We start from the raw sequence: 19531 nt of genomic DNA on the forward strand, positions 1-19531 counted from the left end.
ATTAAAAGATGCTTACTCCTTGGAAGGAAAGTTATGACCAACTTAGACAGCATATTAAAAAGCAGAGACACTACTTTGTCCACAAAGGTCCGTCTAGTAAAGGCTATGGATTTTCCAATGGTCATGTATGGATGTTAGAATTGGACTATAAAGCTGAATGCCGAAGAATTGATGCTTTTGAACTGTGGTGTTAGAGAAGACTCTGGAGAGTCCCTTGGACTGCAAGGAGATCCAACCAGTCCATCCTAAAGGAGATCAGTCCTGAGTGTTCATTGGAAGGACTGATTTTGAAGCTATAACTCCCATACTTTGGCCACCTGCTCCGAAAAGCTGACTCATTTGAAAAGACCCTGATGCTGGGAAAAATTGAGAGCAGGAGGAGAAGGGGACGACAGAGGATAAGATGGTTGGATGGCATCACTGACTCAATGGACATGGGTTTGGGTGAACTCTGGGAGTTGGTGATGGACAGGGAGGCCTGGCATGCTGTGGTTCGTGGGGTCGCAAGAGTCGGACACGACTGAGCGACTGAACTGAATTGTTGTGGGTTGAGCAGTGGTCCCCCCGCCCCCCAGTCCCACAAATGATAAACTGAAGTCCTAACCCCTGAGAATGAACCTTATTTGCAAATAGTGTTTTTACAGATGTAATTGAGTGAAGACCAAACAATGGTGTCCTTACAAGGACAAGGGGGATTTGCAGACAAAACACAGAAAAATATATTTCTGTTGTTTGAAGCCTACTGGTTGGTTGTGATGCTTTGTTACATTCAGCTCAGTTCAGTTCAGGTGCTCAGTTGTGTCTGACTCTTTGTGACCCCATGGACTGCAGAACACCAGCCTTCCCTGTCCTTCACCATCTCCTGGAGCTTGCTCAAACTCATGTCCATTGAATAGATGATGCCATGCAACCATCTCATCCTCAGTCATCCCCTTCTCCTCCTGCCTTCAATCTTTCCCGGCATTAGGGTCTCTTCCAATGAGTCAGTTCTTCACATCAGGTGGCCAAAGTATTGGGAGTTTCAGCTTCACCATCAGTCCTCCCAACGAATATTCAGGACTGATCTCCTTTAGGATGGACTTGTTTGATCTTCTTGCAGTCAAGGAACTATCAAGATTCTTCTCCAACACCACTTCAAAAGCAGTTCTTTGTTACATTGATTCTAGGAAACTCACATGCTGTGCTGTACTCTGTTGGTCCCAATCTTTGAGACCCCAAAGACTGTAGTCTGCCAGGCTCCCTGTCCATGGGATTGCCCAGGCACGAATACTGGAGGGGATTGCCATCTTCTCCTCCAGGGGATCTTCCCTGTCCAGGGATGGAACCAGCGTCTCCTGCACCTCCTGCGTTGCAGGCAGATTCTTCACCACTGAGCCACTGGGGAAGCCCCAGGCAACTCACATGAAAGACTCTATAAACAACAGGTAACAATATTTTTAGCAAACCTTACAATTTCAGAAAACTGACAAAGCAATTCTAAATACTAACATGTGGCCAGAACATGTGTTCTGGGAGCTTCTATAAACTGGAAAAAACAATATAAAACGCTGAAATGTTGTTTATGTTCATAAGAATATGTGCACTGGTATTTTTAAAAAAACAAGGATTAAAAAGTCTTATTTCCATAAATTTATACAAATCCTACAATGATACTAAAGAGTATATCCAAAAAGAAAATTTTCATAGGAACAATATGTTAATATTCATTGACAATATTCAAGAATAATAATTTTTAAAGTTTTTAGTGAATTGGTAAACTTGATAAAAAATTCAGCAAACTGACCTTTAGGACGACTGGTTTTCAGCATGTTAGTTGCTCATGTTACCAGTCATAGTGTTTGCAAACCTGAAAATGCTGGCTGAACCTATCATAGTTATGAAATTCAGTGAAGTATGACTGATGACATGTGGATGGGGAAACAGAGTTATGTTCCTATTAAAATTCAGCTGAAGGCTTGGAAAAGTCAACAAAAGTCACTTTATAAAACTGCAATCAAATTAGATGCATGTGAGACAACTGTAAAGGATTTACAGGGGAAAAAAATCTTTTAAAAAATTCCCAAAGGATTCTTTCGGCAGATTGTTTCTCAAGTGCTTTTAAGTTCACAGGAAGAAAGGAAGGGAAACTAGAAGGCATAGCCAGGAGCCAAGTGTGCTGAGCAAAGTCTCTGTTGACCCACAGAGAAAAGCTTTAAGTGGCTTTTCTTTTTTTTAAGTGGCCTTTTATATTAACCAAATCATGCTTAGATTTTTGTCTTGCATCAGAATCACTGGAGTGCATGGTAACACGTAGCTTCCTGCGTCTCACTCCTAGAGCTTCTGGTTCAGCAGGTCCGGACTAGATAGACCCTGAGAATGTGCATTCCTACCATGTTCCCAGATGCTGCTGAAATTTGGACCACACTTTGAGAACCACTGGGCCAAGGCCTAGTGGGTAGCTGGTTTCAACTGAAAAAAATGCCCAACCTGAGAATCTTGAGTTAAGTTTTCAGTTCAGTTCAGTCGCTCAGTCGTGTCCAACTCCTTCCGACCCCATGGACTGCAGCACACCAGGCCTCCCTGTCCATCACCAACTCCCGGAGTTTACCCAAACTCATGTCCATTGAGTTGGTGATACCATCCAACCGTCTCATCCTCTGAAGTCCCCTTCTCCTCCTGCCTTCAATCTTCCCCAGCATCAGGGTCTTTTCCAATGAGTCAGTTCTTCACATCAGATGGCCAAAGTATTGGAGTTTCAGCTTCAGCATCAGTCTTTCCAATGAATACTCAGGACTGATTTCCTTTACAACCCACTAATGGATCCTGCCGACCTGCTGAATCAGGACCAACATTCAGAAACTCAATGCTTTAAAAAGTGTATTCTGGCTGCAGTGAGAAAGGCTAGAAGGCTCCCTGCACGAGTATGGTGTCAAGTCCAGAAGAGTGTCCTGTAAACAAACATAGCAATCAAGGGAGAGAATGGACTTGAGATACTCAGCATGAATTGTTACCCATTCATTAACTCAAGGTGGTGAAAGGAGTGTGAGGTTATCAGTTAAAAGGCCTTGGAACAGAAAACTCATCTCAGACATCCAACAATAAAGGATGACTGGCTGGCTCAGGAAAGCAGAGTCCAGAAGCTGGAGGCTCTTCAGATTTGGTTTGCTTCAGTACCCAAGTGTCATTGAGGATGGTTTCTTCCATGTGGTTTCATCCAAGGCTGGTTTCCCTTTGTGGTCATAAGGAGAGGACAGGTTTCCAAGTCCCTCTCCCATCTTTGGTTCATGAAAGAAAGTGAAGTCACTCAGTTGTGTCCAACTCTTTGTGACCCCATGAACGGTAGCCTACCAGGCTCCTCCATCCATGGGATTTTCAAGACAAGAGTACTGGAATGGGTTGCCATTTCCTTCTCCAGGGGATCTTCCCAACCCAGGGATCAAACCCGGGTCTCCCAGTTGTAGGCAGACGCTTTTACTGCCTGAGTCACCAGGGAAGTCCTCTTTGGTTCCTATGACAGCCCAAACCCTGCCCTAAAGCAATCATGGGGATAGATGTCACTGACTGGAGTGTCATCAGAAGCCTGATTCTGGAGCTGGGGGACCAGTACTCCCACCTAGCTGGATGGCTCCTGTGAACTCTGGGGAAATGGGAAATGAGAATCCCATTCAGGAAAAGTCAGAATGCCTCCTTAGGGCACAGAAAGGGACATGGATGCTGGGAAGTAGGTGACGTCTGGACCTACAGCCAGTGAAGACCTGGTTACAGACCAACATTTCAATCTTCAGCTCAAGAGAGAGCACCAAGTAGCAAAAAATATCTGACAGTTACCAAGCTTGGTAGCTTTGGCTGGAACGGAGAGACTTGAGGTCACCCAGAAAGACTGCAGAGGTTCATTTTACGAGTAGTGTGTGTTCATGTGTGTGTGTGGGGTGGGGGGGGTGTAGGGATGTACTAGAGCAGTGGTCTCCAACCTTTTCGGCACCAGGGACCAGTTTCATGGAAGATAAGTTTTCCATGGGCTGGGGTTGGGGGTTTGTTTGGGATGATTCAAGCAAATTACATTTCTTGTGCCCTTTATTTCTAACCTAATGCTGCCACTGAGCTGACAGGAGGTACTGGCCCATGGGCCAGAGGTTGGGGATCCCTACACTGGAGAAAAATTTCTGGCCCAACAGATTGAAAATCAGAAATGTTTCAATATTATTAGAAAAGAATTGAAACACCAATAACTAGATGCATACACAACTGCAAGACAGCTAATTTTCAGTGAAACCAGCCCCTGAAAGACACTGGACATCAGAAAAATCTGTTGAAGAGGTTTTCTTAAGTGGAAACTGTGTAACTCTTTAAAGCTACAGTAATAACCCAAAAAAGAGGAAAAATCACAGAAATACTCATCTATGAAAAATGGAAATGCTAAAGGTAAATAGCTTTATTTTATATATTCATGTTTTACAATAAAATAAAATGCAGAAATGACACAGAGTGATTTATTAGGAAGCAGAGAACATAAAGGAATAAATATAAAGTTGTACTAAGGGGAAGGACTGATGCTGAAGCTGAAACTCCAATACTTTGGCCACCTGATGCGAAGAACTGACTCGTCTGAAAAGACCCTGATGCTGGGAAAGATTGAAGGCAGGAGAAGGGGACGACAGAGGATGAGGTGGTTGGATGGTATCACCGACTGGATGGACATGAGTTTGAGTAGGTGCAGGAGTTGGTGATGGACAGGGAGGCCTGGCGTGCTGCAGTCCATGGGGTCGCAAAGAGTTGGACACGACTAAGCGACTGAACCGAAGGGGCATCGCACCAGGTAAATGCGCTTGTAAGAGAAGTAATGACTGGTCAGTGCCCAGATGAGACTCTGCGATAGGGCCCTGGCTCAGCGCGTCAGCCACAGCCTGAGAAGCCGGCCGCCCGCTGCCCGACCCAGCTGGAACCCTCGCGGTGCAACAGGACCGCTAGGGCGAAGCCCTCAGACCTCGCGCCTCTCAGCCAGCCCGGGTTTGGCCTCCGGCACAGGTGAGCGCTTATTCAATCCAGGAACCTGAACCCGCCCACATGTCTGCGGCCAATCTCTCTCTCCCGGTGACCACGCTAACGGCCGCACCCCCACCGCCAGCCAATCAGAGGAGGCCTCGCCCGCTCAGACCTGGCCAATGAGGCGGCGGCAAGGGCCTTGTGGGCGTGACCGCTCCCGCACACCCACCCCGGAGGCCTGCCCCGGGATGGGGAGGGGCGGCCTGAGGGACCGGGGGGCGTCGGCCGGCCACCCGACTGCCCAAAGTAAGACTTCCGGGCCGGGCGCCCGGGAGCCGGCCATGGACCCGGCACAGGCCGGACGGCGCGCGGATGCCACGGCGCCCCCGCCGCCTTTCGTGCGCGTCGCCCCCTCGCTCTTCCTCGGGAGCTCGCGCGCCGCGGCCGCGCCGGAGCCGCTGGCGCGCGCGGGCGTCACCCTGTGCGTCAACGTCTCGCGCCAGCAGCCCGGCCCGGGCGCGCCCGGCGTCGCCGAGCTGCGCGTGCCCGTGTTCGACGACCCGGCGGAGGACCTGCTAGCGCACCTAGAGCCCACTTGCGCCGCCATGGAAGCCGCGGTGCGCGCCGGCGGCGCCTGCCTCGTCTACTGCAAGAACGGCCGCAGCCGCTCGGCCGCCGTCTGCACCGCCTACCTGATGCGTCACCGCGGCCTCAGCCTGGAGCGGGCCTTCCGGGTAGGGCGGGACTTCCGATGGGGAGCGGCAGGACCTTCCGGGAGCGGCGGGCTCCGCCGCCTGGGGAGACACTTCCAGGCGGGGCGGGGCGCGCCCTTGGGGGCGGGGCCTCCGGGCGTTGGCGGGGGCGGGGCGTCTGTGGCCCTCGCGGGGAGCGCGGCGCGGGGGTCTAGCCACAGCCTCTTCTTTGCAGACGGTGAAGAGCGCCCGCCCAGTTGCCGAGCCCAACCCGGGCTTCTGGGCCCAGCTCCAGAAGTACGAGGAGGCCCTGCAGTCGCGGTCCCTCCTTCCCAGGGAGCCCTCGGGCCCAAGTGAGCCCTGAGCGGTCAGCCCTGGAGGACGACCAACCAACCCCAAAGTAGGACGCTCGGGGGTCTCCTGCATCCTCGAGGTGGAAAGATGTAGTGCATGCACTGACGGGAGGCTAGGCCTCCTCTCCTGCCTCACGTCCCACGGAGTTTTTATTTTCTGCAGATTCCCAAAGCTCTCTGTCCCCGCTTGATGGTAGTGTAGGGGTATGTCTGCAGAGAACTGGGGAGCCGTTCCTCCCCTGGTCCTCAGGTTTACTAGACAGGGCTTGATCAGGAACATCAAAACCACTCGAGAAAACTGAGCCAGAAAGACATTTACTACGGAGAGGTGGAGGGCGGGGAGCCAAGGTCAGGAGATGGGGAAACCGCAGGAGTCACGAGGGCCTGCCACCCTGCCCCTGGCTTCCTTCCACATTCGAGCCTGCCACCAGCTCAAGCCACAGTGGCTTTCCGAAACAGACTTGGAGCTGCTGTGCCACACAGGTGCGGGTTCGAGGCTCTGTGACAGACTCAGCTTGGGCTCCCCTGGGGCTCTCAGTGCCCACACCCACTTCCTACCTTACTGACCTCCCAGTTTCGGCCAAGGTCAGGCCCAGACCACACTGACCACCCATGTGTCTGAGTGCATTGGTTACTCTGGTTCAGAGGCACCTCATCTGAGCATCCTACAGCCTGAAGCCTATACTAGAATATTAATCACCCTCAACACTCCCTAAATAAGATAAAGGGGAGAGAGTAAAGGGAAAAAGGGATAATACATGAATTACAGATGATGATGTCCCCGGTTAACACAAGTGTACAGATAACAAAATAATGGATAAAATACCCCAGTTGGTGTTTATCGTTTCCCCTGACCCTCACCAGCGCCTCCTAGCGGGGAGTGTGGAGCCTCCACCTCGGAGGGCCGCGTGGTGTGCTGTGCTCTGCACGGTCTCCTGCACAGCCCGGACTCCTGAGCGGCACGAGCGCAGGACCCGAGTCCCAGCACAGCAAAGCCCCGCTGCGCCTTCAGAGTCAAGGTCAGGGAGTTTCCTGGAGCTCCAGTGGTTAGGATTCCGCGTTTTCACTGCTGAGGCCTGGGGTCAGTCCCTGGTCGGGGAACTAGGATCCTGCAAGCCACACAGCACCCCCCCCAAAAAAAAGTGTCAGTCATTGAGTAGAGCAATTCTGATGTGTGCCTTGAGGACCCCCAACTGGCTAAGTGGGATCTCAGCCTCCATCCAGGTGTGTCCCAGACGGAAGCATCCTACCTGCAGGTGAAAACCTCTGACCAAGCAGAGCCCAACGGGTGAAGCTTGGGAGCCTGCGCTGTGAGCAAGGCCCTGGGGCAGTTGTGAAGGGGCCCCGTCCTCCCCAGCCTTCCTGCTCCTGCTCCTGCTCCTGCTCTGCCAGCGCGATGGCCCTGGCTCAGAGCATGCCCCACCCCCTGCAGGTCAGCACCCAGCCCTGTGCAGTGTCACGCATCAGTGGCGCCCATCTCTAAGAGCCACAGCCCTCGTCATAACCCGATTTCTGCCACCTTTATGGAGGGCTCGCCAGCTGCCGCCTACTCCCTGCAGGCCCCTCACAGCTCATGTTGCTTTCCCATCTACCTGTAAACAAGCGCCTGCCATTGTCTCCGCGTGGCAAGTGAGGCTGCTGCGGCTCCCTTTGTGCCCTCAGGCGAGCTGAGTGGTTTGCCCAGCTGGGAGGTCTATAGCCAGGACCTGAGCCCAGATCTTTTCCCTGTGTGCTCGTGGTACCCTTGCTGCACAACCCCTGACCTGCTGACGTGGCCCCAGGTGACACGGGTGCAGGGGTGTCAGAACCTGGGTCAGGCCTTGGTCTCCCAGCTCCAGCTGGAGAACCGTCCACATCTGCCTGCCGCCAGAGGCCAGGCATGCCTCGGACCTCTGTCCCAGGGACAGCACAGCCCCCACCTGACCCCCACGGGCCTCCTGGGAGCCCTCCCACCGCCGTGTCCACCTGCTAACAGATGAGGCCAGGGACCCGCTCCCCTCCCGGTGCCCGCACACTTTAACAGTGGCACCCAGTCTGGGTTCATGGGGAGAAGGCTGCGTGCAGGCGCTTCCGCCCACCAAGCCAGTCAGGATTGGACCATCCACAGGCTGGTGTATGGGGCTTCCCTGGCAGTCCAGTGGTTAAGACTGCACCTTGCAATGCAAGGGACACTGGTCCAGGATGATCCCACATCCCGTGGGGCAGCAAAGCCCGTGCGCCACAGAACTGCGGAGGCCTGCGCTTTACAGCCTCTTCTCCACAAGAGAAGCCACTGCAGTGAGAAGCCCGCACACCGCAAGAAGAGCAGCCCCCACCAGCATGACTCAGCAGCAGCAAAGGCCCACCACGGTCAAAAAAAATAAAATAATTTTTTTTTAAAAGCTGGTGTATGAAAATTCCTATGGGAGAAACCCCAGCCTCCAGCAGTCCCAACCTCCCGGCTCCTCTCCCCCAGGTGGACTGGGGGAGGAGGGTACATTCCACCCTGGACCTCTGTCAGCAAAGCAGCACCCCCGACCCCCAACACCGAAGGCACCATCCTCCACTGGACAGGGACGAGGTGGAGAGTGGAGACGACCACTGTGCCTTTCACAGTTCACAAGTGCCTTGGCGGGCTGCCTTTAGTGCTGTGAAACATGTTTGCTCCTTCAGACTGACTGGTGTTGGTTCCTTATAAAAACATGGGGTGGAAGGCACGGCCCAGGGAGGAGCTAACAGCTCCTCCGGACCTACACGACTGCACCTACCCCACCGGTCCTATGTGCAGGACAGGCCACCGGGAGGTGCCCAGGGCCCTCCAGGAGAGAAGGGACGAGACCCAACCCCTGCTCTTGAAGGCCAGGGCAGCAGGAGGGCCAGAAGCCCCCTGAGGTTAACTTAGCCTGTGCAGGGGACTGGCAGATGTGCCTGCAGTGCTTAGGGCAGGCCGGTGTGGGTGCCCACAGACAGTCCTTGATGGTCTTCCAGCCTCAGCCCAGTTGGCTGGGAGAGTTTTAAGGATGGCTCCAAAAGGCTGCTCACGCTGGGAGTGCCGTCAAAAACACTCTGCCCTTGGCCTCTGGGCAGGCGCTGGGCCCCCTAAAGGCGCTGAGGACTGATTAGACCCAGTTCTCCCCCGTCTTGAGTCTCGGATGCAGGGCTGAACCCCTTCCTCTAAGTGGCTGGTGAGTTTGGGGTGGGGGCCCCGAGGCTAAAATGACACACAGGGCAAGTTGAAGAGATGCCTCAGTGTGGGTGCTGACTCCGTGAACATGGGTCCTCAGCTCGGCCGTCCCACCCTGCCCGCCCCCCAGCCCCCAGTGGGGAAGGCAGGCAGGAACACGAGTGACAGATGGAGATACTGAGTCCAAAGCGATTAAACACCCCTGAGGGATGCCATCGAGGTCGAGTGCAGTGTCCGTCAGGCCCCAGCTGTGCCACACAGACAAGGAGCAGGGACAGCGGTGGGTGGGACTCCAGGCCAAAAGGGCCCGTCTCCCTGAGGACCTCAATTCTCCCACGACGATGAGAGCAACACCTTGGCGGCCCCTCTCGTTCGTGGCTTTGAGACCCACCCAATGCTGGTCTCTGAGCATCCTCACTGGTCTCCAGCCACCCCTCAGGCCCAAGTGTCTGGACGGGCCTGGGCGAGAGTGGGGGGTGACAGGCTGGCCAGGTCTTGTGACCGCCCAGCACTCACCACCTAAACAATCATCCTTCAGGGCCCGGACAGCCCTGAAGGCAGCAGAGTCCAACAGGACTTTCTCTGATGATGAAATACCTGCTCTGTCCAGTATGGTGCTACTAGCCTGTTGCATGCATGCTTGCTCAGTCGTGTCCAACTCTTTGCCACACCATGGACTGCAGTCCACCTGGCTCCTCTGTCCATGGGATTCTCCAGGACCTGAACCCTAGAATAGGTTGTCATTCCCTTCTCCCGGGGAACTTTCCGACCCAGGGATCAAACCTGCATCTCCTGTATTGGGGGGCAGATTCTTTACCACTAAGCCACCAAGGAAGCCCCACTAGCCTGACATGACCCTCCAAACACACATGGAGACCCTGAAATAGGGCCAGTGCAACGGAGAACCTGAACTTCTAATTCTATTTAATTTCAATCTAAGAAGCCTCATACATCTGAGGGTACAGTCTCAAGGTTCCAGAACCACCACCATGCCCCACATGGCACATAACACAGACCAGTGGTCTCACAGGGGAGCGGGTCAGGGTGATGGGAATCATTGAATTTTCTCCAGGCCCGAGGTTCTGGAACGGACGAGTAACACTTCCCTGACCCAGGTGTTCCAGCAGTGGGTGCCCGAGGAACCTCCAGCGCGCCCGAGTCCCCGCGCTTTCCCCTTCCTCCAGCCCAGTGCCGGGGCCACCTGCACACAGCGGCCGCTCCGGCCCCACGCATCGCACCTGGTTCACGGTCGCAGCGCACAGCGCACCCGGGCCCACACACAGCGCCCGGGCTCACGGCCCCCAGCCGCGCTGTCAGCCCTCCGGCTCCTCGGTCTCCCCACTCACTGAGCCGCGGGCGCCCCGGCCCCCAGCGCACGGCGCCCCCGGCCCCGCGTCCCCAGCGGCCCGGTCTCCCCGCGCACAGCGCCCCCGGCGGCGGCGGCGGAGCGGAGCCGGAGCGGGGCGGCGCACGGCGCGGGGCCGGGCCGGGCGGCTCCCGGCGCGACTTCCTGTTGTGCCCGCGCCCCGCCGCCCGGCGCCCGGCGCCCCTCGCCCGCTCCCCGCGGCCCCGGGCGGCCGCCGCCCATGGATTTCACCTAGCGCGGCGGCCATGGCGGCGCAGTGCTGCTGCCGCAAGGCGCCCGGCGCCGAGGCCGCGCCCGCCCGCCCGCCGCCCGAGCCGCCGCCCGCCCTGGACGTGGCCTCGGCCTCCAGTGCTCAGCTCTTCCGCCTCCGCCACCTGCAGCTCGGCCTGGAGCTGCGGCCCGAGGCGCGCGAGCTGGCCGGCTGCCTGGTGCTCGAGCTGTGCGCGCGGCGCCCCGCGCCCCGCGCGCTCGTGCTCGACGCGCACCCGGCCCTGCGCCTGCACTCGGCCGCCTTCCGCCGCGCCCCCGCCGCCGCCGCCACCGCCGCCGAGCCGCCCTGCGCCTTCGCCTTTGCTGCCCCCGGGCCGGGACCCGCACCGCCGCCGCCGCTGCCCGCCTTCTGCGAGGCGCCCGGCGCGGAGCCCGCCTGCTGCCCGCTGGCCTTCAGGGTGGACCCGTTCACCGACTATGGCTCCTCGCTCACCGTCACGCTGCCCCCTGAGCTGCAGGCGCACCAGCCCTTCCAGGTCATCCTGCGCTACACCTCGACCGACGCCCCCGCCGTGAGTCCTGCTGCCGGGCTAGGGGGGCGTTCTTGGGGGCGCTGCGCCTGCGACACCTGCAGAGGGTGGCCAGCCCGGCTCTCCTCGAGCCGGCCGCGGAGTCCTGTCCAGGCGCCGGCGGGGTTTCCCAGCTGGTGCCAGGGGAGCCCTTAGGAGTCCTGGACCGAGTGAGCCGCCGAGTGCTGGTCCCGGGGCCCAGGGATAGGGCCCTGCGTGCCGCCAGGGAAGCCTCTCCCTTCAGCTGTGCAGGGACGGGTCCCTGCCTGGGGACAGGGGCGGCTTCTGGTGAGCGCATGCCAAGCCCTGCATCTGCCAGAGCCTGGCACTGCGACCAAGGGCCTCCGTGTGACCCGGGCTTCAGAGGACTGTTCCCTGGGGGTGGCAAGAGAGACAGACTTGCCGGCGTGGGAGACCGAGAGGCCTGGATCGGCTCTGATGCTTCAGGCCGCCTGGGGGCTGGCAGGCACTCCAGCAGGTTGGACCCACGTCCCCAACACAGACACACACAGGCTCTGAGGGGCTTTGGACACGGAGCGCCCGCTGCCCAGGGGCTCGGCAGGAAGACTGGGCAGCTCAGACAGCACCCTTCCACCGCAGGGGGTCGTTCAGGATGAGCATGGGGGTTCCTGGGTCCCTGAGTGGACAGCACATTTATGACTGTAACCCACAACACACAACATTCAAGTAGCTCTGGGAGGCCCCAGGAGGTTCCATCCGTCACCGCCGTGGCATGTGAATAGACAGGGTGATGGAAAGGCATCAGGCCAGGAGCCATCAAGGAGAAATCAGGAAGAGCCTAGGCCAGACACACGCCTGCGGGCTTTCTGCACGACTCCCAGGAGCCCCCAGCTGCCACCTCACCCCTTTGTGAGCTTCTGCAGGTGTGCCGGCCTGGCCCTGCCCTGCCCGCCTGGCCCCTGCCCTGCCGTCCTGGCCTCTGCCCTTCCCACCTGGCCCCTGCCCTGCCGTCCTGGCCCCTGCCCTGCCCACCTGGCCCCTGCTGCCTGCCGTCCTGGCCTCTGCCCTGCCCGCCTGGCCCCTGCCCTGCCGTCCTGGCCTCTGCCCTGCCCGCCTGGCCCCTGCCCTGCCCACCTGGCCCCTGCTGCCTGCCGTCCTGGCCTCTGCCCTGCCCGCCTGGCCCCTGCCCTGCCGTCCTGGCCTCTGCCCTGCCCGCCTGGCCCCTGCCCTGCCCGCCTGGCCCCTGCCCTGCCGGCCTGGCCCCTGCCCTGCCCGCCTGGCCCCTGCCCTGCCATCCTGGCCCCTGCCCTGCCCACCTGGCCCCTGCTGCCTGCCGTCCTGGCCTCTGCCCTGCCAGTCTGGCCCCTGCTGCCTGCCGTCCTGGCCTCTGCCCTGCCAATCTGGCCCCTGCTGCCTGCCAGGGGCCTTCTGGGGCTCTGACAGCTGGCGCGCATAGCTCCCACCACAGCCGTGAAAACAGAGGATATGGTTCTCCCTGACCTTGGAGCCCACGTGTCTGGTCCACCTAAGACCAGCAGAGTGGTCGGAGAGTGGTGGGACCAGGGCCCACAACAGGCCACCCTGCTGGCCTGACCCTGTCCCCAGCAGCCCAACCACAGGGACCTGTCCCCAGCATGAGCCAGGGACTGCTTGTCCCAGGATCTGGGGTGGGGGTGGGGGTTGAAATGCAGGTTCCTAGGTCCCACTCCTAGGTGGCCAGACCCAGGAGCTTGCATTTTTGAACAGTCTCCCCAGAGAGGCTTTCTGAACATCTGGGTCAGCCCTAGGGGTCAGCAAAAAATGAAGATAGTGCCGCAGGCTCTGCACGGGCAGAGAATAGAGACATAGAAGTCCAAAAGAAGTTTTGTAGAAGTCCATGAATGCTGACAGTGGCCTGGCTGGTCTGCAGGAACTGGATAGGCAGCTCTGCAGGCCTGGAGGACATCCACTAGGATCTGGGGTCCCCACCTCTGGGGTCCCGGCACGGACAGCCCCCAGCGGTGGTCCTGGGTCTGGGGTCCCCGACTCCTGGGGTCTCGGCACGGACAGCCCCCAGCAACGGTCCTGGGTCTGGGGTCCCCGACCCCTGGGGTCTCGGCATGGACAGCCCCCAGTGGCGGTCCTGAGCCTGGGGTCCCCCACCTCTGGGGTCACGCACAGACAGTCCCCAGTGACGGTTCTGGTCTGGGGTTCCCTATCTCTGGGGTCTTGGCACATATAGCCCCAAGTGGTGGTCCAGGGTCTGGGGTCCCCCACCCCTGGGGTCTCGGCACGGACAGCCCCCAGCGGTGGTCCTGGTCTGGGGCCCCCAGTGGCAAGCAGCTGTGGCTGCTGTGGGGCCTGTTGCTTGCAGGGGGCTGGGGGCCCTCCGTCACGGCCCTGGGGGGACCTGTGTGCACTTGGTCACTGAAGACCCGTCCAGTTGGCCTCAGTGACCACATTGTCCCAGCAGAGGGGACATGGGAGACAGATTCGGGACCCCACAGTGGGTGCAGTTGGGTTGGGGAGACCCCCGGCCTCCAGACGCCCTTCCTGGAGATATCATGATGCTTGGTGGCGTTGAGAAGGAGAGCGCTGAGTTGGCCTGGGCAGGCTGGGGGCGGTGGTGCGCCAGAGCCCCTGAGGGACGGCTCCGTGGTGGGGCGGGGCCGTCTGCCTGCAGCTGTGGTCTCCAGGAGGGCTCAGCCTGCTGTCCCGGGGAGGGCGCCCCGGCCGGAGCTGACCCCTTGCCCACCACCCACTGCAGATCTGGTGGCTGGACCCAGAGCTGACCTACGGCAGTGCCAAGCCCTTCGTGTTCACCCAGGGCCACTCCGTCTGCAACCGGTCCTTCTTCCCGTGCTTCGACACGCCTGCCGTCAAGTGCACCTACTCGGCCGTGGTCAAGGTCAGTGCCGGCAGCTGGCCCTGCTCCTGACCTGTACCTCCCTGGGCCTGCTCCCCAGCTGCCGCCCAGGTGGCCCTCCAAGAAGGAGCACTCCCTGCCCGCCGTGCGGGAGGGGCACCTGCCCATGTCGGGGTCCTCAACAGCCTGAGCCCCGGGACGCCAATGCGGAGAGGGGGCAGGCGGAGTGGCCGGGTCCCAGCGCTCCTGGCAGCCCCCTGGCCCCACAGCCACTCCTGACTGGGACGAGAGGTGTGCGGGCCAGGAGCTGAGGGTGCCCCGAGCAGCATGGGGGGGTCCCTGACGGGGAATGGGAGGCTCCCTAGCAGTGTGGCTGCCTGACCCAGGTGGTGGGGCCTCTCCCACGGACATGGGGCTTGCCAACCGGGCCATGGGGTCCCCACCGGGGACACGGGGTGGCCCCCATGGGGGACACGCTGTCCTGATGGGCGGGGCCTCCTGGGACGCAGGCCCCGTCGGGGGTGCAGGTCCTGATGAGCGCCACGCAGAGCACCTACGTGGAGGAGGAGGGCGTCTACCGCTTCCACATGGAGCACCCAGTGCCTGCCTACCTCGTGGCCCTCGTGGCCGGGGACCTCCAGCCCGCAGACATCGGGCCCAGGTAGGCCCGCCTCTTGCTTGCTGCCCGGGGTCCAGGCTCAGGAGATGCTGCCGGGGCCCGGCGTGCAGCCTGCCTCTGCGGCCGCCCTGTGTGATCCCGCGCGGTGGGACCAGCCCTGCCCCTGCCTGCCTGTCACTGCCCGGGGGCTGTCCTCCCCCGGCTGCGCTCGCCGCACAGTTGGAAGGGCCTGCGGGGTGGGTGGCGGGCGCCGGCTGGACGGTTGGCCGGCCTGCACTGGGCATAGGCAGGCGGTCTTCGTGCCCAGAAGCAAAGGGAAGGCCCAGTGGGGGGCCGGGGCTGGGGGCAGGCTGGCCCCCGCACACCGTGTCCCCGTGACAGGAGCCGCGTGTGGGCCGAGCCGTGCCTCCTGCCCACGGCCACCAGCAAGCTGTCGGGCGCAGTGGAGCAGTGGCTGAGCGCGGCCGAGCGGCTCTACGGGCCCTACCTGTGGGGCAGGTACGTGTGAGAGCCCGGCCGGCCGCGAGAGGGGTCAGAGGGCATGCGCACCACCCCCCCAGCCTGCCGAGAAGCGGCAGGAGGCGAGGCTCACCTGCAGCCCCCACCCCTGGCTCCCCGCAGGTATGACATCGTCTTCCTGCCCCCGTCCTTCCCCATCGTGGCCATGGAGAACCCCTGCCTCACCTTCATCATCTCCTCCATCCTGGAGAGCGATGAGTTCCTGGTCATCGATGTCATCCATGAGGTGGCCCACAGCTGGTTCGGGAATGCCGTCACCAACGCCACGTGGGAGGAGATGTGGCTGAGCGAGGGCCTGGCCACCTACGCCCAGCGGCGGATCACCACTGAGACCCATGGTGCGCCGGATGGGGCGGGATGGTGGTGCCCTGGGTCAGGGAGGGACCGTGCACAGGGCTGGTCCCCGAATGCGGCTGCCCTGCCGTGCGTGTGTGTCTGTGTGTGTCCCCCGCGGGTGGAGGCGGGAGGCAGCTCATGGGGCACAGGGTGGGGAGCAGCCTGGGCAGCGGCCTTGCCCCTGCCTGTCCAGGTGCGGCCTTCACCTGTCTGGAGACAGCCTTCCGCCTGGACGCCCTGCACAGGCAGATGAAGCTTCTCGGAGAGGACAGCCCGGTCAGCAAGCTGCAGGTCAAGCTGGAGCCAGGTACCCGCCCGGCCCTGCGCGCGTCACCCGCAGGCGTCGGGCCCCACCCCAGCCCAGCCAGGCGGGGCCTGTGTCCCCATGAGGCTTCTCTGCGGAGGCCGGGGCTGGGGGGCTTCCCCCCTCAGCCTGCGCCGCCTCTCGAGGGCGCTGAGCACCCATCTCCCCAGTGTCTGGACCCGAGGCCTCCACCAAAGTCCCCCAGCAGGGCAGCCCCCCCCGCCACGCTCCGGGGCGTCTGGACGTGAGCAGCGGGGCCCTCAGTGGCCCCTGCCCTGCAGCGCCCCACCGCCATGCCGCCCCCACCCCTGGGGACCCGCGCGGCTCAGGGCACCCCCCAGAGCCACAGTTTCCCTCACAGGCGTGAACCCCAGCCACCTGATGAACCTGTTCACCTACGAGAAGGGCTACTGCTTCGTGTACTACCTGTCCCAGCTCTGCGGGGACCCCCAGCGCTTTGACGACTTCCTCCGAGTGAGCAGCCCACTCTCTGGGCCCCCGGCCCCCTCCTGGCTCCCTGGGGTTGGGGTGGGGGTGAAGCGGTGGAGGCCGTGAGTGGGGCTCTCATCGGGCTCCTGGCCCTCCCACCTCCCAGCTTCAGCCACTTGGCAGGCCCCTGCGGCAGCCGTGGGCGCCCCCGTGCCCGCCCTGGCCCTGCCTCCCCCTGCTCAGACCCCTGGGCGCAGGGCCCTTTCCCGTGGTGTGTGCCGGGCCCGGCTCGGGGGGAGGGGGACAGTGGCGCACCCAGCCCCTGGGCTTGCTGAGTCCGCTCTGCCCGGCAGGCCTACGTGGACAAGTACAAGTTCACCAGCGTGGTGGCCCAGGACCTGCTGGACTCCTTTCTGACCTTTTTCCCGGAGCTGAAGGAGCAGAGCGTGGACTGCCGGGCAGGTGAGGCCCCCCCGCACCGGCCGTGTATCCACACTGGCCTGCCCTTGGCCTGTCAGGGGCCAGTGGTGTAACAGTGGGCCTGGGGGCTCTGGCCGGCCAGCAGCCCCCTTCACTTGTTGGTGTAGAACTCAGGCTGGACCACGTGGAAGGAACAGAGAGGAGAGTGCGATTCCCAGCCCGGAGGGGCCCCAGGGGGCTTCCTGGAGGAGGTGGCAGTTAGGCTAGGTGGCTCAGTGGGTAAAGAATGCCTGCAATGTGGAAGACACAGGAGACTCCGGGTCGGGACGATCCCCTGGAGGAGGGCCCCACTCCAGTGTTCTTGCCTGGAGAACTCCATGGACAGAGGAGCCTGGCGGGCTACAGTCCATGGGGTTGCACAGGGTCAGACACGACAGAGCGATTGAGCACGCATACATGCAGAGCTGAGTAGGCAGTTCCAGAAAGAGCCTTGGAAACGGCACAGAGGGCCTGGGGCAGGATCCAGGAGCAGAGGGAAGTTTGCCTCAGAGCAGGCTGAAGACAGCCGGCCCATTCGCGAGGGTGTCCCTGGTCCAAGAGCTTGGGCCAAAGCAGAGAAGGGTCTGCCGTCTCGGGCAGTTGGGATTTGAGGTAGCGCAGTGAGCTGTGGGCCAGGGACCCTGCATCAGGGAAGGTTTGGGAAGTGCTCCAAGGTTCTGGGGGGCAGGAGTCTCAGGACTTGCCCCCACAGCTGCCCAGGCTCCAGCCTCTAAAGCAGGAATGGCCTTCTCCCAGGGCAGTGCGCCCCACCTCGCCCCTCCGCCCGTAGGCTCAGGGCCCCTCACTGTTTCTGCCCGGGAGACGCGGGCGGGCAGGGAGTCCCTGGTCCCCAGCTCCGGCCCTCTGTGCCGCCTTCCCAGAAGCTGCCTGTGGCTTGCAGGGTCTGCAGCCGACTGCGGCATCCCCAGGCCACCCCTGCCCCTGGGGCTCCCAGACCCTGGCAGGGTGTCCCCCAGGCACACCCTCGGGGTCTGCGGTCTCCCAGGCAGGCCTGCTTGGGAACCCAGGAGGGTGTCTGTGCTGCAGGGCTGGAGTTCGAGCGCTGGCTGAATGCCACGGGCCCTCCGCTGGCCGAGCCGGACCTGTCTCAGGGATCCAGCCTGACCCGGCCCGTGGAGGCCCTCTTCCAGCTGTGGACCGCCGAGCCCCTGGACCAGGCAGCCGCCTCTGCCAGCGCCATCGACATCTCCAAGTGGAGGACCTTCCAGACGGCGCTCTTCCTGGACCGGCTGCTGGACGGGTCCCCGCTGCCCCAGGGTGAGTCCCGCAGCTGCCAGGGTGGGAGGGGCGGGGGGGTCACCGGCCCTGACCTGCCGTGGCCCCAACAGAGGTGGTGATGAGCCTGTCCAAGTGCTACTCCTCACTGCTGGACTCCATGAACGCCGAGATCCGCATCCGCTGGCTACAGATCGTGGTCCGCAACGACTACTACCCCGATCTCCACAGGGTCCGGCGCTTCCTGGAGAGCCAGGTACGGCCGCACAGGCCTGCCCTCTCCCCCACCCGGCCACTCAAGCTGTTGACCCCTGCCCTCCCCCTGGCCCGGCCCCTTAGGCTGGCCGACCCCTGCCCTCCCCCCACACCCAGCCACTCAGACTGGGCAGCCCAGAGAATGGGGTGGGGCCCAGACCTCAGCAGACCTCAGGCAGGCACCGGCCAAGCCAGGAGCAGAGTCCGGGGGCCTCGCCGCAGGGCGTGCATGCCAGGGGCATCTGAGTTCCTTAAGGCTTAAGGGTCGCTGGATCCCCAGGCCTGAGCCCTGGCAGGGCCCCTGCAGCCCAAGCGCCCTGGGGCGGGGAGGGGAGGATGTGGGGGGCTGGGGGAGGACCAGGGCGCCCTGTGACCCGCGGCCGCCCACAGATGTCGCGCATGTACACCATCCCACTATACGAGGACCTGTGCACCGGCGCCCTCAAGTCCTTCGCCCTGGAGGTCTTCTACCAGACGCAGGGCCGGCTGCACCCCAACCTGCGGCGGACCATCCAGCAGATCCTATCGCAGGGCCTGGGCCCCGGCACGGAGCCGAGCGGGGCCACGGCGGACTCGGAGCCGGGCCTGCTGCTTGGGGATGAGGCCCCGGGCGGCGCCATCTCTCTCAGGGACGTCAACGTGTCTGCATAGCGCTGCGCCTCCCAGACACCACGATTGTGCCTTCTGGGCCCCGGGCCCGGCCGGGGGGCTCTGCTGGGCCCCCCCAGGGCCGACCGAGGCCCGTGGACCCGTCTCTCCCCCACCCCCCCAAGCGCTCTTGCACTGCGGGCCCTCCTGTCTCAACACTGACTGCCAGGCACCGCCCTGGGTCCACGGCGACCGCCACACTGTGCCTTCTGCCCGCCGGGAGGGCCCGGCTGCCGCGCCCGCCCCGCACGCCTGCCTCCACAGAGCCCTGGGCCCCCGCCCCCCGCCCCCGGGGCCGGCAGCCCAAGGGCCAGGGACGCAGACATGCCCACACCCTCCCCGCGGGGGACGGGGCGCCAGACAGACGGTGGATGTCCCTGGGGAGGGGGGCCCCAGAAAGCCTTAGCTCCTCAGGGAACTCAGGGTCCCAGGCCCCGGGGCCAGGGCAGCAATAACACGCAGGAAGGCAGGCGGCACTGGTGCTGTTTCTAGGCCCACCCTGCTGGAAGAGGCCCGGGAAGCCTGGGGTCCACGCTGGGCCCCCTGAGGGACCTCCACTCGGGGTCACTGCGATTGTCCCATTAAACCTCCACTCGCAGACTGCT

General features: G+C 61.6%; 2 protein-coding genes across 2 annotated transcripts; both read left to right on the forward strand.

Annotated features, from left to right (window-relative positions):
* Positions 1 to 5158: 5158 nt before the first annotated feature.
* DUSP28 (dual specificity phosphatase 28) lies at positions 5159 to 8368 on the forward strand. The gene is made up of 2 exons (XM_065917192.1): positions 5159 to 5696; positions 5890 to 8368. The coding sequence occupies exons 1-2, from the start codon at positions 5211 to 5213 to the stop codon at positions 6016 to 6018; spliced, it is 615 nt and encodes a 204-aa protein (XP_065773264.1). The 5' UTR covers positions 5159 to 5210; the 3' UTR covers positions 6019 to 8368.
* Positions 8369 to 10680: 2312 nt separating this feature from the next.
* RNPEPL1 (arginyl aminopeptidase like 1) lies at positions 10681 to 19531 on the forward strand. The gene is made up of 11 exons (XM_065917193.1): positions 10681 to 11318; positions 14023 to 14163; positions 14631 to 14782; positions 15122 to 15238; positions 15362 to 15597; positions 15789 to 15902; positions 16261 to 16373; positions 16682 to 16790; positions 17835 to 18065; positions 18137 to 18279; positions 18669 to 19531. The coding sequence occupies exons 1-11, from the start codon at positions 10782 to 10784 to the stop codon at positions 18927 to 18929; spliced, it is 2154 nt and encodes a 717-aa protein (XP_065773265.1). The 5' UTR covers positions 10681 to 10781; the 3' UTR covers positions 18930 to 19531.

Source organism: Muntiacus reevesi, chromosome 1, assembly GCF_963930625.1.
Source record: "Muntiacus reevesi chromosome 1, mMunRee1.1, whole genome shotgun sequence".
Lineage (NCBI taxonomy): Eukaryota > Metazoa > Chordata > Mammalia > Artiodactyla > Cervidae > Muntiacus > Muntiacus reevesi.

Bases quoted from the DNA above. Each gene is read 5' to 3' on its own strand.
- DUSP28 (XM_065917192.1), top strand. From the start codon at position 5,211: ATGGGGAGGGGCGGCCTGAGGGACCGGGGGGCGTCGGCCGGCCACCCG. The intron at 5,697-5,889 runs GTAGGGCGGGAC...TCTTCTTTGCAG, and splicing joins GCCTGGAGCGGGCCTTCCGG to ACGGTGAAGAGCGCCCGCCC.
- RNPEPL1 (XM_065917193.1), top strand. From the start codon at position 10,782: ATGGCGGCGCAGTGCTGCTGCCGCAAGGCGCCCGGCGCCGAGGCCGCG. The intron at 14,783-15,121 runs GTAGGCCCGCCT...TCCCCGTGACAG, and splicing joins CCCGCAGACATCGGGCCCAG to GAGCCGCGTGTGGGCCGAGC. The intron at 15,903-16,260 runs GTACCCGCCCGG...TTTCCCTCACAG, and splicing joins GCAGGTCAAGCTGGAGCCAG to GCGTGAACCCCAGCCACCTG.